Below are 16,324 nucleotides of genomic sequence, written 5' to 3' on the forward strand. Positions count from 1 at the left end.
GAGGGGGGAGGGGGGGGGGGAAAAAACTATTGGTGATACCTGTTGCAGTGTGGTCCGTACGTGTCCAGCATGAGCGAGCTGGCCTCTTCCAGGTTCCACTGGCAGCGCCGCAGTAGTGCCTCGCAGGAGCGTCGAGAGCGCAGGCCCACACGGAACAACTGCTCCACCTTTGTCATCAGACAAAAATAAAATCATCACATGGCATCTGTAAAGCTACCATGTGTGAGGCAGTACCTTCAAGTGGTTGATGGCCTGTTGCACTTCCCCCTGGTGAGCTTGCAAGGCGGCCTGACACTCGTCCAGCGTGACACCGTGGACGGCTTCTCGGATCTGATGAAGATCCAGTCAATCAATCATATCATTCAGCAAGCCAGGACAATCCCGGCGCTCGGTTTCTCACCTGTGCGACGCTCAGCTCCTGCTGCGCGGGGGCGGTCGCAGCGCGCCCGGTGTTGTTGTTGGAGGAGGAGTTGGGCTTGGCTCTGGCGGGATGCTGAATCATGGGTTTGACCGTTGCCATATTGGCAGCTCCGTATCTGATAACCAAGAACAATTAGATTAAATAGACGCTATTGCAGCGGACATTTAGCAGATTCCGCTTATCTATTGAAAATTCAATCTTTCAGTTAGATGGTGAGTCAATCATTTGTTTTTGTTATTATGCCTGCAGGCTGACCGATGCCACTCACAAAATGTTTGGGCTTATTTGGTTTTGGGATGAGCCTCAAATTTAAATGCACTGTCATCTTAACAGGTGACCTCTTGACCTTTTCAGCTCTTGATTAAGGTGCGAGTATATTTTTAGGTTCATCTAAAAATTGGAATATCCCAGCCGGTCAGTCAAGCAGCGCTCGGATCGAGTGACTCCTGCGCTGGGAGAGTTGATGTTTTGTTTTCTACATCTACACGACCTGCGGTTCAAAATATCACCTGCGTGCGCTGTAACGGCACAAATCTGAATTTGCCTGTTTCACACTCTACTACTGCACTGTGTGACACAAGCCGTCTTTCACACTGGTTATATACGTTTTTTTTTTAAGGTAGAGCCGGCATTTACTGGCGTGTTTCTCCTAGTTGTGGTCAAAATTAAAATGATTAATCAATAATCATTATCACTTCAATGTACAGTGTACATATTTGCTTAGTTTGCCACCTCTCCGATGAGTCGGTGCAAAGGGTTTCGGATCATACCTCTCCAGTAGTGCCGGTCGCTCTGGCAACGGGGTGCGGGCGGAGTTCTGTGAGCCATCAATCGCCGAGGAAGGTCCATGAGCCTCGTGTATGGCCAGAGGGTCCAAAGAGGAGCCGGGCAAGTACGACGGTATCATTTTGGGAGGCGAGGCCGAGGAGGACAGTAGAGGACCCAGGAGGCCTGAGGCCCGACGAGGGGATACTGAGAGTGGTGGCGGAGGGAGCACCACGGGTGGCGTGGAGGGCAGCGGCGGTGCCAGAGTGAGCGGCGAGGATGAGCGGGAGCCCGGTTGGGAGAGGGCTCGGTCCCGTGGCGGCAGCTGAGGGGGCGCGTCTTCCAGCTCCAGGGAGATGGAGCTGTGCCGCGGGTGGCTGGTGCCCGCCGCGGGGCCGTGTTTGACGTGGCGCAACGGCGGTGCCGGGCTGCGGGGTGGCAGAACAGGCCGGTCCTCCGAGCTGGAGGAGGGCGACGGCGGCGGCAGGCAGATCTGCCGGTGAGGTGCCAGGGGGGCCAGCGGCAGGGGCAGCGGGGAAGAGGGCAGCGAGCGACCCGTCGCCATGGGAACCTGGAGCTTCACCATCACCTTCGTCAGCCACAAAAAACTAATATTAGCACAGCGTGACACCTCGAGTCTTAACCCTCAGGCCTTGATGGAGTTTGCTACCTTTCGAGTCAGACAAAGAAGATTCGTAACATGTACATTAAAACAGCTAAAATGCTTAGGGGGGGAGGGGGGGGATAATTAAGAGGAAGCAAAGTGGACACAGATGGCCAGCATGGAGTCAACATGGTTCAGCGTCCAATAAATGCATTTGGCACCTCTCGCTGGAGTTCTTGGAAGAGGTCGGCCGACTGCGACTCGTTCCGAGCCAACGTGGCGCCGGGGGCGGGAGTGGCCAGGAGCTCTTCAGCCCGCCCCTTGTTGATGGAGCGCACCTCCTGGTCCTCGGATTGGTCCTGCAGCTCTGCCGCCACTTCGTCGTAGGCCGGCTGCGGGAGGGGCCAGTCCAGGATGGAAGGCGTGTCCTAAATTATGATATACACTTAATTACATCATAAGGACTCAGAATAGTCCAGATTTATCGAGAATGACAGAAAATCTGCAATAGAGAGAAATCATTTTAAAAAATGAGGGTGAGTCTGTTATTCAAGCATATTTGCTCTTGGCAATGTGAACAGCGAGGGTTAGCTGTATTTCATTCAAGGTGATTGCGCAAATAAACCAAGGATAACGTTTTTGCTGTCAGAAATAGAATACACTAGAAATCCATTAGTTCCCCTTCATGTCCAATCTACAGGGCGACTGTTTGCACTTTCTGCAGGGCCTCCGGGGCCCCAAATGGTCCCGTCAAGTGTCAAGAGTATTTAAAGCACCCCAAGCAACAAGGCAGTGCACCCCGAAAAGGACATCCAAGGTTTACTGTTTTGTTTTTTTGCTGCTGATGTAAGACCCGTGCACATAGCGCGAGACAAAGTGAAGCATCGAAGCGTGAAGGAGCGCCACGCCAATCAATGAGCGCCATCTCGTCACATCGTGTTCATCCGAGTAGAAGAAGGCGCCTTACGACATTTCCAGGCCAAACAGTGGGGGGGTGGCAAGGTGTGTGTATGTGTGTGGGGCAGGGGGGCGAACACAGACCCCAGCGGGATCCCGGAATATGTTTTTGCTCAGATTTAACCTTCTTTTGTTTGTTTTTTTTGTCTTTCAGCTCAACATGAAGATGTTTTCAGGGGAAGGCTTTAGTGAGGGGTAACAGTGACTTTGGTGGATGAAATATACATTCAGGTATGACCAAACCATAAAAGTGCAGAAGAGTGAAGCACCTTATTGTTTCTTTATTTAATTTTCTGTCATGACGAGTACACGTGCCAGATTTTGGGAATCGGATACTCAGGTTGTGGTGGTGGGGGGGTGAAGTGCTATAATCATAAAAATGCATTTGATTTCAAATAAGAATAAATATAGAGTTGGACAAGAGACGAAAAGTCCACTCAAGGACTCAAGAAGGTGCGGCGACTTGACTTAAGCGCACCTTGAGCGCATCCTGGTCGAGTGGCAAGGTCTCAGTGAGCGGTGAGGGCGTAGTGGTGGAGCTGAAGCTGTCGTCCGTGAAGTCGATGAGCGACACCTCGCTGGCGTCCGTCCGGCCGGTGCCGCAGCTCTCCCACGGGCGCAGCTTCAGGCCCAGCGACACGCCCAGCCGCTTGGCGCCGGAGCGAGTGCCGGCGACCGGGGCGGCGGCGGCGTCTTCCTCGTTTTCGTCGTAGTCCTCCATCACTGAGTCGTAGAAGGGCTCTGAGCAAACACGCTGAGCGTCACGACATGGCGGCCATCCTAGCATGGGGGCTGCGACGGGACACTTACTCTTGAGCAGGACCGCGGGCTGAGGAGGACGAGGCGGAGGTTGTTCTGTCAAAGTAAATTCGTTGGTGTCTGACAATTGGCTAACCAAAAAAAAAAAAATACATAAATGCTGCCAAAAAATGGTGGTTTAGTTACTCTTGGCCCGGTTGGGGAGCTTGGTTGGCCTCGAGGTGCAATGATCCATTCCGAGGACATCAGGGGGCTTCATGGGGTTCCCCAAATAGAGACTGAAGAAGGAAAGGATTCACATGATCACAAAACTGCCGTTCTTGACAACGAACCTCCAGATGTGCACCTAATAATGTGATCAACGGTATATTGTTGTTTATGGTGCAACACTGCCCTCTAGTGGATATTCTATGTAACTGCATAGGAACAAGACGGCGCATTTAATACATAAATAAATATACAGGATACATAAACATAGCTATTGCAAATTTTCCCATCGTGGCAATATAAGGAAGGTTATCTAATCGACACAAACAAAAACAACCAAATAAAATTCTCCATAGAATGAATGCATTGGGACAATTTTAGAGTCTTCAACAAAGTTACGATTTTGAGACCAAACCGGAGTACCTGGGAGAGGATTCAGATCCCACCCTCTTGTCAATCAGATGTGCCGCCCCATTGTCATTTCGATTCATCCCATCAAAGAGTTTGACGACTAATCCCGACCTGTCGATGCGGTCTGCGTGGCCCCAGCTCCTGTGCGGATTGGTGTCGCCGTGGCCCGTGTGGATGAACGAGTGCTTTAACGGTTTGCTGATGTCGTCCGCCGATAAGCCGGTCACCGCCGTCACCACGTGGCGAGGGAATTGGCCCACGCGCAGTGTTCGCCGGTTCTGGCCTCGCCACCAGTAATGCTCAGCCCTGGAAACACAGACACGGTGCGTCGGCAAAACTTGATTCAATGAGCAGAAAATAACTGGCATCTAAAAAGGACAATAAAAAAAAGAAATAACTGAACTGACCTTCCCTCAATGATGGTGATGACATCATTCATCTGAATGAGGAGCTTGTTGTCCTCCGCAGAGTCCTGCAGGGCCCTCATTTCGGCAGGCGTACTCTGAACGGCCACAAGGTCCTCGTTAGCACTGCAGAAAAAAAGAGTCCAAAGACACCCAAACCTTGTCGCCGCACCTCCATCAGGAAGTCCCTGAGGGCCACGAAGGTGGGCCTGTCCTCGGGTTTGGGGCTCCAACACTGCAGCATGACGTTGTAGATGTCCTGAGGACAGTCATCCGGCTTGCAGAGCCTCTCCGCTTCCACGTCCACCTTGTGGAGGATCTGCCAGAGGTCAGAGAAGTTCAAGTCGTCACCTCGTAGGAAGCGTTCGGTTGATTTTTGAGCAGGACGTCTTCCCACTTGATGTGTTCATTTGATTGTTCCCGATACCTGACTCCCATTCAGGCCAAGCCATGGCTCCTGCCCGTGGGTGAACATCTCCCACAGAGTGACCCCGAACATCCAGGTGTCGGACGCATGCGAGAAAGTGCGAGTCTTCAAGGACTCTGGAGCGCACCTGCAGGGAAATCGCAGAAGAAACTCCTGCATAGTTCCCTTCAGGTGAGGATGGTCTCACCCAAACAGATGGACTAGAACAGCTGAACTTTATTAGAAGTTGAGCAGAGGCCCTTTCGAGCGGTGCCAGGTGTGCTCTCCAGAAGTACATGACGGTAAAAAAAGGGTGGCCAATCTCACCAAGGGAAAGGGACTTTGTGGCCCTCCTCCATGACGTAATGGTCGGCGTGAGACGGCAGCGCCCTCATCAGGCCGAAGTCGCCGATCTTGACCGTCTCGTTGGTGGAGAGCAGCACGTTGCGGGCTGCCAGGTCGCGGTGGAGGAAGCGCCGTTGCTCCAGGTAGGCCATGCCGCACGCCACCTGCACAGCAGGACCCTTTAGTTTTGCCTTCACTAAGTCTTTCAATCAGGTTGTGCTGCAGTACTAGATATGACCACTAGGAGTGTGTTATGTGGGCAAGAATTTTTTTGTTTTTCACCACTGAGAACTTTTTTATTTTTTTATTTATTTTTTAATATACAGGCACGCCCTCCCGCAACTAAATTGATTGATTGATGAGTTTTGAACCATGAACCTAAAATTACTCTCTGTTGTGCTAAAATACGAAATACATACAGTATTTGTTTATCTCTTTAAGGACACCCTGAGTAAAGACAGCGTGCCCATCTGCCTGCGATGGAAAGAATGAAATACTCCCAAATGTTTAAAAGGTAAAGCAGCAGAATGAAGGTAAATGAGTGAGTTCATCACCAAACCTGCACGGCGTAGTTGCAGAGCGAAGAGATCAGGATGTGACCCTGGCGCTTCCTCAGCCGATCCAGCAAGGAGCCCAGAGGAGCCAGCTCCGTCACCTGGGCACAGCAGAACCGCAGTTTTGGTTCGAAAACAACGGGAACATTTGAACTAAAAACAAACAATGTTCCTATTTGTTGACTTTGCAGGGATATGCATTCTCCCTTGCTTGCTGAATCCCGTTGTGCGGCGCTCACCATCTTCATGGGCTGCGTCAGGACGATGCCGTAGAGGCGGATGAGGTTCTGGTGGCTGAGGGAGTGCATGGCGTTCACCTCCCTGATGAAGTCGTCCAGCCCGTCCGACTCCAGCACGCCAGCCTTCAGACACTTCACCGCCACAGACAGCTGCCAGATCAATGAACGAATGTGGGTTGGTTGCTGTTTTTCATAGTCCATTATGAGCAGACGAGACACACTGAAATGTACTTAAGGACAAAAGGTGTTGAGGAGCTTTAGATTAAAAATAGTGCTTTAGCACCATTTTCTGGCATCTTCATGCCAAGGAACTATGTTGAATTGAATTGTGGCGCTTCAGATCATCCATCTTGTAGCATCTTAGTACCAAGGAACTGTGTTGAAGTTGGTTGGACGGCTTCAATTAGATGAAAGTAGTGCTTTGGCGTCACAATGGTGCTAAAGTACTGGAGTAGGAGGAGCTTCATTTCGATAAAAGCAGTACTTTGATGCCATCTTGTTGTATCTATAGAAAACAATCTTTTTACAAGGGCTTTCTATTACAAATTTTTGCACTTTGCCTTGGCGGGCTCTGTTCCCATTGCACCTAAAATGTTCAACTTAATTCCACTCATGAAGTCTTGGCAGTTGTTCCCTTCCGCCACTGATTGTAAGTTTGTGTCTCACCACTTGACTGCTGGGGGCGCTCCACTCGCCGCGGCGCACCACCCCGAAGGTACCATCGCCGAGACGCTCAAACAGCTGCAGCTCAGCCTCTCGGATAAGGCAGGTGAGTGAGGCCGCCGATTCCCCTGTGGACGAAGACCCGCCGGACGCCGTCGCCCCGAGCGTGAGGGTCGGCTGGGGGTCGGCGTCGGGACGCTTCACAGGAAACACCTGTCGAGTCGGTTGGCCAATTACAATCTGAACCTGATTCCACTTGATTCGAAACAGCTTCTGCGTTACATTCCCATTGCGGCACAATCTGAATCTGATCCCGATCAAAGTCAGTATGACAGTAGCGCTCGTATTTTACATTAACAAATTTACTTGCCATTCGAGCTTCTATGTTATATTTACATCAACATAATCTGTATCCAGTCCTGATAAAACTTGACATTATAACTTCTAGTCTGTTACATTTACCTTTCGGTGCATTGTGGATCAGACCCGATCAAATTCAACCGGACATTCCGGATTCTACATGACATCTACCTCGGTACACGATCCCAATCAAATCCTAATCAAATTCTTTGCAGTGCTATTTGGATCAGATCCCGATCAAACCTGATTCTACTTAGTGTTGCAATATGTACTCCAGTTCAGTATCCTTCCCCTTCTTGCCAAACTTGGACAAGGTGGGGCAATGTGAACCGGACTGAGCTCCTTAGGTACTGTGTTTGTGGGTTGTACTGAACCTTGCTCATCCAGGATTTGCGTTTGTAAAGCGCTCGCCTCCTCTTGACGGCTTCCCACAGCCTCCTCTGACCTGAAAACAGACGAAGCATACCACCGTGAAAAATACACGGCCCAGGGTACGCAGCGGGTGGGTGTCTGAGGCCTGACCTGGGCGCCCCATGCCAATTTTCTCCAGGTCTTCGTTCTTGACATAGTCGAAGTGCGATAGCCGCGTGACGTTGAGTTCGTCGCGGATGCGCAATAAGTACTGCTGTAGCTGAACATCCGTCAGCAGCTCCAGAAGCCATTCCGTGCCCTCCTCGCCCTGCATCTACACACAATCGCACACGTTGTAGTAAATGTTACATTTATATTGCTGTACAATCTGGATCTCATCCTGATTCAGTTAGATTTTTATATTAGAAGTTCTGTTGCATTTACATTGCTTGTATTCTGAATCCAATGGTGGTCCAATGTGATTTGACTTCCGAATTTCTATGCTGCAGACCCCAACCAAACTTCATTTTACATTGGAGTGCCTGAGTGACATTTACACTGCCGTACAATCTCGCTCAGATCCTGATCCAATTGGATTTGACATCAGCGCTTCTAAGTTGCATTTAGATTGCCGCCCGATTCGGATCAGATCCCAACTAAAACTCGTGTAATATGACTGCTTCATATTCCAGAAGGCGCGACCAGAAGAGGAAGAAAAGTGGACGTCACTCAAATCGATAAAATGCCGGCTGACATCGAGAGCAAATGGACAAAGCCCTGCTGATAAAAACCTCCTTGGTGGAGGTAACTACTGGAAAGACACACACACACGCACGCACACAAATTGTGGTGCATCCGCCACCACGTTTACCATTTGTCTCCCGGCATTCTCAGGCATCCTCGCTCTCCCCTCCGCGTCCTCCTCGTCGGCCTCCTCTCCTCCCCTGGCGTAGGGGAGTCTCCGATACACGTAGCTGTCCCCCATCTGCCGCTCGACTTCTAATCTCAAGATACCGGCATCCACCTAAAGACAAATTTGCGTCCCCCCTCTCTCGCCGCGCCCTCTCGTCAAAACGCTGGCCGTTGCTGAGTCACGACGTCCCACCGCCACCTCCATTGCTTCCCCCTTGGCTGCCTCGCTAAATAATTCAGGAGAGCTATTGAGGAGGAGGAGGAGGATGAGGAGGAGGCAAATGAGGATGCAAACGGATGGATGGAGAGAAGGACACTTCCCAGGATGCACTTAAGGGACGCGGCGAGCGACAAGCAGCAAGTGCAGCACATCCAGGTGGATGTTACACACACAACGATGTTATGAAATGTGTGATACAGGAATGTAGTAGTTCTCTCTCGATGCATACATAACACCACCACCCCCACAGTTACCATGGCGACCACTGGCTGGAGGCTCCCTCGTGCATAAACGCATCTGCACCCTCAAATGAGGTTTGAAATAGGCCACAGCTCTAAATATAGCAGCCCTGGATAAATTGGCCATATGTTGCTCATCGATTTATTTTATATATATATATATATATATATACCGGTATATAAAATATACACTGAATAAGATAAGTAAATAAAGCACAACCGCCTACCTGTTTAAGTGTGTAGAATTGAATTAACTTAGATGCAAATAGTACCCTTCACTAGCATTGCGTTCATGAATAAATACTAAAATGATTAGAAACTATTCTGTAATTCTTATACATTTGTCGAGTTTTCGACGTCATTTCAGAAACCACGCCCCCTCGCTGCCAAACAGCGACTGTGTGATTTTCAAGTTCGGCTTCTTCAAGATTCTTTAATATATCAATTACTCAAACTGTTTTTATTGATCGAGACCTTTTCATATGTGACAATATAACAGTGTTTCACGTTCTCGATGTTTTTAGTAATTATATTTTAATAGAAACGTCACGAAAATGTATTTTGGGGGTGGGGCTACAACGGCTGAATGAAATCGTTCCACTTCATTTCAATGTGGGAAATTATTTGTTGATACGATATTGTTTCCACTGTATTGCAGGTTTGTGCAGAGGTACCGAATGTTGTAACCCGTCTGTTCTCCAAGGCGACGAACGCTAATTGTTTAATCTTTAAATCTACTCCCGAGCCGCCAGCGTCTGAAGCGTCCATGCGTTTTAACTCGGGAGGCACCAAAATGCTTCTGCGTCCCCAGAAAGACAATACTGTCCACGATTAGTCTGGTTTTACCTTGCACACGCGCTCTTGTATTAAAACTGTATCGCAACTAGATTAGGAGTCACAAGAGATCAGTGTGGCTGGAGGCGGGACCCCACATCCGCCGCCAGCTACAAGAGCAACGGCAGTAAAAATATTACGAATAATAAACAAACGAACACATATCATGTGCATGTAACACATTTATTTTATTTTCGTGTCGTTTAATGAAAATATCACATGGGAACTTACCACATCGCACCGGTCACGTTGTTGTCATCATTTTGTCTTCATTTTTACTCTGTTTTAGTAATCAGTGGTCGGAAACAGCATCAACCGACCACTGGGGGTGGGCTTCAAGACCACTCGACGCGGTCGTTTGTCTTCCCCTGCGGCATCTCTCAAGCAGGAAGCGGTGGTTTATCAGCAAATGAGAGGAAATTGAACGGGACTGTCGCCACCCTCCTCCGCCGGCATCGCGAGTCGTGCGTCGTCGCCCGCTGCAAAACCCGGTGAGCCTCAGCACCACACTCAGATTCATCCGCGGCGCAAAACCACCCGGGAATGTCAAAAAGACTGAGCGACAAATTGCTAACAAACGAAAGAAACATACAAGAACATACTTTCATGTAAAACACGGATTGATTAATAAAGACGACAAATATCAACTTGATGCAAAGCTCAGGATTTTGATTTAATCTGCGACGAACATTTAATCAGAGGACAGAAAACCCGAATCCAACATTAATTCAGTTGAGGCAAGATATTTTTTCTTTTTGACAAAACATGAAAAACTTTTTTTCACAATCAAGTGCCAGAAATCCCCCTCCCAAATCTAACAAATTGATGTAAAGTGATGGGATGTTTTTTTCCGATGAAACAAGTGAACTTGTGTAACAATACAATTTTCTGGAGATAATGTTTACATTTATGCATTATCGCTGGCACTGTTGCTAAATAGCAATAGGGGGAAACTATCACTGCAAGGTTCCTCTGATTTTATTTTGTGTAACATTTGTTTTCTCTCTAAACAACATAACCCCTCAATTTCCATTACAACTGTTGTCATTTAAACATTTTAGTTGCAAACAAAAAAAAAAAGGTCATGGGTTTTTTTTGGAAGGGTCTCAAATTTCCCCCAGAGCTGCACATAGGACAGATCCATTTGTGGACAAACCAATGTTAAATCTAGATGCCAAAAATTGCCACATAACAGAAAAGAACCAGACGGAAATCTTACTTAGACATTAATTTGTCATCTTAAAGATTGTTGTTGCACAACACCTCAGTCAGAATGGACGAAAAGCCGATAATTCTAATACAGAAGAAAAAACATTTTTGCACCAGGCGTGAAAGATAGTAGACATTTTGCTCCTTGCTAAGAGGAAATTCAGTGAGAAAGAAGTAACTACCACAAAGCAAAACCGTCATAAATACGTATAAAACTCTGGGAAACACTGTCCCCGATAAGTCGTTCCACCTTTGGAGTGAAATATGAGAGGCGCTGCTCCCGATAAATACACATGTAAAAAAAAAGACAAACCGCGCACGCACCCACACACAAACACGCGCACATACACTGGTAGATAAAAACTACCGTCACTTGTTATTATGGGAGACACTGCCCCCGATAATAGATTTGATTATGGGAGACACTGCCCCCGATAACTCGCCAACTGCTCCAAAAATGGACAAAAACGCCCCAAATTGCTCGTCAATTTCCCCCTCAATGAGCACTTTTGTCTGCTTTACTTCATATGTTCCATTTTTGAGGGGTTTTCTTGCTGTGATCATATTGATGGTCTTTTTTTTTTCATTTAACCAAGCCTTATTTTGTTTATAAATTTGATCTACAAGAGCGTTTTGTCCACTTGAATTAATTTGAGTTTTTCCTGCTTTTTAATTAGTTTGCGGCTCTATTTGATTGCCCCTTTTTTTCCTCAATGTTTTTTTTTTCCTTCTTCGAATTGTATCCGCTTTAGTTAATTCAGACTTTTTGAAAGCTTCTTGGCTGCCTCCGATTCGGCGCCAACAGTTGAGTTTCGAGTTCACCAAGCAGATACTGCTATCAGATGAGACAGTATAACCGTCATAATTATGGAAGGCACTGCTTCCGATAATGTCATAAAAAAAAGCATTAAATAAGGTCCTCAGTGTTTGGATGGCAATAAAGTGGGGGTTGTCAGTAGCATTCAAGGTTTTCAAGTATCAGGATGGGATGTGGACCCCCCCCCCCCCCCAAAAAAAAAGGCCTGCTAAGGGGTAGACTTAATCACCAAAACAGTGTTTCCTTCATTCTGACCATTTGATTAGGAGTGTCAAATTGAAGTTATACCTTGATAAAAGAAAAGGGCAGGACTGAGAACTGTGAATGACAGCCTTTGAAGTGCACCCCCCCCCACCCCCCTGAAATTGCTTTTCCCTTACTGCTCTTTCCGCTCACACACGCTCTAAACTTGATTGTTGTTTTGCCAGATGTCATTGACCACGGCGTTGGCGCACATCTTCAGGTTCCAGGTGGCCAAGGCCAGCTGGGTGTGGAGCTCCCGGGGCTCCGTGGTCTGAGCCAGCGCCCCCAGCGTGTGCTTGCCCCGGCCCAGCAGGAGGTGGCGGAAGGGGGTCTCCACGGGGGACACGTACGGCGAGAGGAGGTTGCGTTCCACCTGGTAAAGAATGGGAAAGAACACCCTAAGATGGCCATAGGTGAGGATGAGATTTTTTTTTTTCTCTACAGAATTTTGGGGTTACAAAGACCAAGTCTAATTTAAATATTGCTTTGGCGCCGCCTGGTAGTTAGTGAACTATTTTGAAGTGAGGGAAGGAGATTCATTTAATCAGGCAACAAGCCGTGCCCGATTGACGGACGGCCATCTTGTAGCATCGAAATGTAATTCAAAGAAATAAAGGGGGCGGTCCATCTTACGCTCATGAGCTTCTCGTTGGCACGACGACAGCCGCGCTCTTCGGTCATGTCGGTGTTCTTGATAAATGTGTTCAAGTTGGCCATCGCTCGCGTGAAGGAACCCAATGCGCTGCTCAGCCAATCGGGGTCCACGTCCGCCAGCTCACCGCTCTGCACAACACAATAGCCACGTAAAAGTCAAGGTCATTTCTAAGCAGCTTGCCGTTTCCGTGACAACAGTTGCGCACATTCTGAATCGCATAAATGGCCTCACCTGGACGAGGTTTCGGACGTGAACGTAGAGCAGGTTGACAGCTTTGGAGAGGTCCTTGCGGTACCTGCTCACGTCCAAACTGAGCAGGTGGTTGTGGGTCAGGCGGAGGGCCATGCGGCCGGCCAACTGCGCAGCCCGTGCAGTCATTTCGCCGGTCTGATGGGCCGTGTTGTAGTTGAGGTGGTCCATGTTGTCCATTGAGGTGCCGTAGTAAGTGTAAGTCTCCGCCTTCAGCCACGAAAAAAAAACAAATGTGATCGTCGTGTCAAAAAAAGGAAACGTGGTCTTGCCGACTCACCTTGGGGGTGATGAAATGGAAGGAGATGGAGGGGATGCCAGCAGTGGTCAAGAAGGGATACGCCGGGTCGTCTATGGACATGGGCCTCAGGCTACAAAAATAAAAAAACAGTCACATATTTCTTACTGGACAATCCCTCATACCGACGTCGGGCTGTGTGAACTTACACATTGGCCTCCCATTTTGTCTTTCCTGCCATATCGTATACGGTGCCGGTATTGAGCGGACTCTTCACCTGGGAGTGAAATGTTTTTTTTTTAAATGGCGTGCGTGGAGGTGCATAATGTCTCATTTAGTGACGAGTGAAGTGGCGCCGTTACCTGTTTCATCGTGTCTTCCAGCAGGCTGTACAGCAGCGGGCTGCCAGAGGCAACAAAGCCACCGCGACCTTGAGAGACGACACGTGCGGTTAACAGCCAACCCTCGGCACTAATTCTACGCGCTTTCACTTCATACGTACCCATGACCACCCCATCCAGGTTTATGTAAGTGACAAGCTTTCTGTCGATGGATGACAGATAACCCTGAAAACACACAGATTATTTTTTGTTGTTTGTTCTAAAACACATTTTCTCCAAAAGCATTTTCCATTGGCGCTCACCTCCAAAAATTCCGTGGCCCCAACGCTTCCGTATTCTCCGGCACTCCAGCTCGCAAACACCAGGCTTCTCCTGGGCCGGACACCATCTGTAATGCGACATTTCACGTAAATCAGAAAACGAATTTGTCCCAATGGTATAATTCCACAGTTGGCAGGGGTTTAAAAACTGTTTCACGTAATAGGAAATAGTTTTTACCTCTCTCCACCAAGTCTTTAAAGGCCTTGGCCAGTTCCATGAGAACGGAGGAGCCGACGGCAGCGCGGGCGTAGCCTTTACCCCACGCGTCCCTCTGCGCTCCCAGGACCACATACTGGTCTGCCGCACACAAACGCACAATTCATGACTTCCATGTGACCCCCAATTATTATTTTTTTTTGGTCACCACAGGTGTGTACGCATACCGGAATCGACGAATCCTTCGATGACACCAAACACATTGTGGATCTCCGTGTTGACCAGCACGTTATTGACCTCCACGCTGATCATCTCCACACCGCCCATCTGCTTTGGGCCGCCGATTCGCCTGCACAAAGAGGTACCGTTTCAATATACGGCTCGCGCCTTGATCTAAAGCAACAAAGTGACTTGCTGGGCTTACTCTCGGAGGGTTTTCGCCATGTTGAGCGTGATGGTCTGAGCCAGGATGCCGGGGAGGGCCGACGAGCGGGTGGGCGGGAACTGGGTGTGGTTCAAGGAGGGGAACCCCGGTGTGTAGGGGTCGCCTGAGGCAAGATGGACCTGAACGAAGGGAAGCGGACGCAGAGTGAGTCGCGACACCTAATGTGAAACCGGATAGCTCGCCGGTGACACCCACGTGGCCGTAAAGTGCCGTGTCGGCGTTGAAGCTGAAATCTTCCACGTCGGGGTAGATGAGGACGGCGATGGCTCCTGCGGCCTCGGCATTAGCCACCTGAAGACATGAAAAGACGGGAATGTGCATCTCAGTAAATGTAGTATGGTGAAAAAAAAATTCTCAGTAGCTCAATCGCAAAAGTCTAACGATTCATTTAATACATGAAGGTTGCCCTTCACCTGCTCGGCAAAGCTGTGTTGTCCCGCTTTGAGCAGCACCACGCTGCCTTTCACTTCCACGTTTTCCTTCTTCACGGCGTCAAAATCCTCACGGCGGCCATAGGCGGCGTACACCAGCTTGCCCTGACAAACAGACAGTATACGTACTCGTGTTTAGGCATTTACAATCCTCGTGTAAATCTTGGCGAATGGCCTGCCGCCGCTCACCTCGGCCTTCCCGGTGGCGCTGTAGGCGAGATAGCCGGTCGGTTTGAAGACGTTTGCGCCGAAAGTGACCACGTTGGGACGCTTGCTGCCCGTGACAAAATAAAGATAGTGAGCACAAAATAATATACGGGAGGTGAAAACGGCAGCATTAAAACTAGCAACCTGTCGGGCTTCTGCAGCTGAACGTAGTGCACGTCCACCCAGCTCTCCAGGTTGAGAGCCTTGAATTCGTCGGAGATCATGTTAGCCAGTTGGACGTCGCCCTCGCTGCCCGCCGAGCGTGACGGCACATCGAAGGTCCTGAGGAGAGATTTCATTTTAGCCATTTCCCTCCCCCCTTCATTCAAACATGATCTCATTCGGTTCGATAGGAAAGTGGAAAGAGGATTGACATTATCGAGTTTGGCCAGACGGAATGTAGAACCAAACGGGCTTGTTTAATCGGTCATCTGACTGTCTGCTGACATTCTGTGAACGTGTGTTTCCAAGTGTCAAATTGCTGTGCGGAAGCTCGTAAAACACCGTTTAGTAGGACGGGGAAAAAAATAATAGTGAAGTGTTTTCTTGCATGGAGTTATTCCAATATTTTTTTTCGCCATTTGGAGGTGGTGTTTTCTGATCACATCACATTTCTTGAGATATGAAAAGCTTTTGAGAAAAAAAAAAAAGCCAGACATCACTGAAAAAGTCTTGACTTTTTTTTTTTTTTTTTTTTTTTTTAGTGCAGCTCCTTTTGGTTTTAGTTGTGACGGAATGCTAAAGCCACCCAACTACAGTAGCGACTGTGCTTTGTAAGGCAGACTGGCGAAAGGTTTACTTGAGACGCTTGTCGAAAGCGGGGCCGGTGAGTTTGTCGTCGAGAAGCTGGCTGATGGCGTTCCAGCTGCGTGGGGTTTCATCATGCGTTATCATCTCGTCGTCATCCTGTTCCTGTTCCTGTTCTTGCTTCCCTTGCTCTGCTGCACCCTCAGTCAGTGCCGACTGAGTCGAACAGCTGGCAGGCTCCACGTCAGGCTTCTTCGAGGTGAGGTTCCCAACAAAGTAGCCTGCGGGGGGGAAACACCCTCTTGTCAGCAGCGTGTCGCGTGTGACATCGGAACATGAACATGTCAAAACACTACAAATTAAGTATGTACATTTATTTTCACACTGTAAAGAAAATCTCTTTGAAAAATGAATAGCAGCTTATGTTTGATGAAAAAAAATAATAAATCTGCAATTTAATTTTAAGGTCAAATGCCACGACGCTTGCAAAAATGCCAAAGTGTATTCTTACCCACGATGAAGGCGAGCAGGAAACCCAGCGCCAGGATGGCGAGGAGGCGCTTGCTGCCGGAGCCGCCGCGAGGGGCCGGGCGGACGCTGGGGGAGCCCCCGGC

At 48.7% G+C, this 16,324-nt stretch overlaps 2 protein-coding genes across 3 annotated transcripts in view; both read right to left on the reverse strand.

The window, feature by feature from the left end:
- tnk2a (tyrosine kinase, non-receptor, 2a) overlaps positions 1 to 9,989 on the reverse strand; it is a 10,492-nt gene extending 503 nt beyond the window's left edge. Inside the window, exons 1-19 of one of the 2 annotated variants that reach the window (XM_019884736.1) lie at positions 9,883 to 9,989; positions 7,618 to 7,780; positions 7,470 to 7,540; positions 6,739 to 6,948; positions 6,073 to 6,222; positions 5,839 to 5,934; positions 5,262 to 5,443; positions 4,956 to 5,082; positions 4,701 to 4,847; positions 4,532 to 4,626; positions 4,236 to 4,430; positions 3,693 to 3,784; positions 3,558 to 3,602; positions 3,226 to 3,488; positions 2,012 to 2,218; positions 1,192 to 1,775; positions 401 to 536; positions 235 to 330; positions 40 to 167 (exon numbers count right to left, since the gene is read on the reverse strand). In XM_019884736.1, coding sequence (XP_019740295.1) covers positions 40 to 167; positions 235 to 330; positions 401 to 536; positions 1,192 to 1,775; positions 2,012 to 2,218; positions 3,226 to 3,488; positions 3,558 to 3,602; positions 3,693 to 3,784; positions 4,236 to 4,430; positions 4,532 to 4,626; positions 4,701 to 4,847; positions 4,956 to 5,082; positions 5,262 to 5,443; positions 5,839 to 5,934; positions 6,073 to 6,222; positions 6,739 to 6,948; positions 7,470 to 7,540; positions 7,618 to 7,780 — 2,987 coding nt within the window. In that variant the 5' untranslated portion in view covers positions 9,883 to 9,989. Of the gene's footprint in view, positions 1 to 39; positions 168 to 234; positions 331 to 400; positions 537 to 1,191; positions 1,776 to 2,011; positions 2,219 to 3,225; positions 3,489 to 3,557; positions 3,603 to 3,692; positions 3,785 to 4,235; positions 4,431 to 4,531; positions 4,627 to 4,700; positions 4,848 to 4,955; positions 5,083 to 5,261; positions 5,444 to 5,838; positions 5,935 to 6,072; positions 6,223 to 6,738; positions 6,949 to 7,469; positions 7,541 to 7,617; positions 7,781 to 8,317; positions 8,448 to 9,882 lie in introns of those variants that run through there. The other variant, XM_019884735.1, reaches the window with a different exon arrangement.
- Positions 9,990 to 10,299: 310 nt separating this feature from the next.
- tfr1b (transferrin receptor 1b) lies at positions 10,300 to 16,318 on the reverse strand. Its single transcript, XM_019884737.1, has 17 exons — positions 16,222 to 16,318; positions 15,763 to 15,991; positions 15,108 to 15,245; positions 14,946 to 15,030; positions 14,739 to 14,861; positions 14,521 to 14,616; positions 14,305 to 14,444; positions 14,108 to 14,229; positions 13,902 to 14,021; positions 13,706 to 13,791; positions 13,565 to 13,628; positions 13,425 to 13,492; positions 13,272 to 13,339; positions 13,105 to 13,195; positions 12,807 to 13,034; positions 12,554 to 12,703; positions 10,300 to 12,293 (listed from the first exon to the last, which is right to left on the reverse strand). Exons 2-17 carry the CDS (start codon positions 15,855 to 15,857, stop codon positions 12,081 to 12,083), a joined length of 1,887 nt encoding a protein of 628 aa, XP_019740296.1. The 5' UTR covers positions 15,858 to 15,991; positions 16,222 to 16,318; the 3' UTR covers positions 10,300 to 12,080.
- Between the last annotated feature and the right edge of the window lie 6 nt (positions 16,319 to 16,324).

This window comes from Hippocampus comes, unplaced genomic scaffold (genome assembly GCF_001891065.2).
Source record: "Hippocampus comes isolate QL1 unplaced genomic scaffold, H_comes_QL1_v1.1 scaffold501, whole genome shotgun sequence".
Classification (NCBI taxonomy): Eukaryota; Metazoa; Chordata; class Actinopteri; order Syngnathiformes; family Syngnathidae; genus Hippocampus; species Hippocampus comes.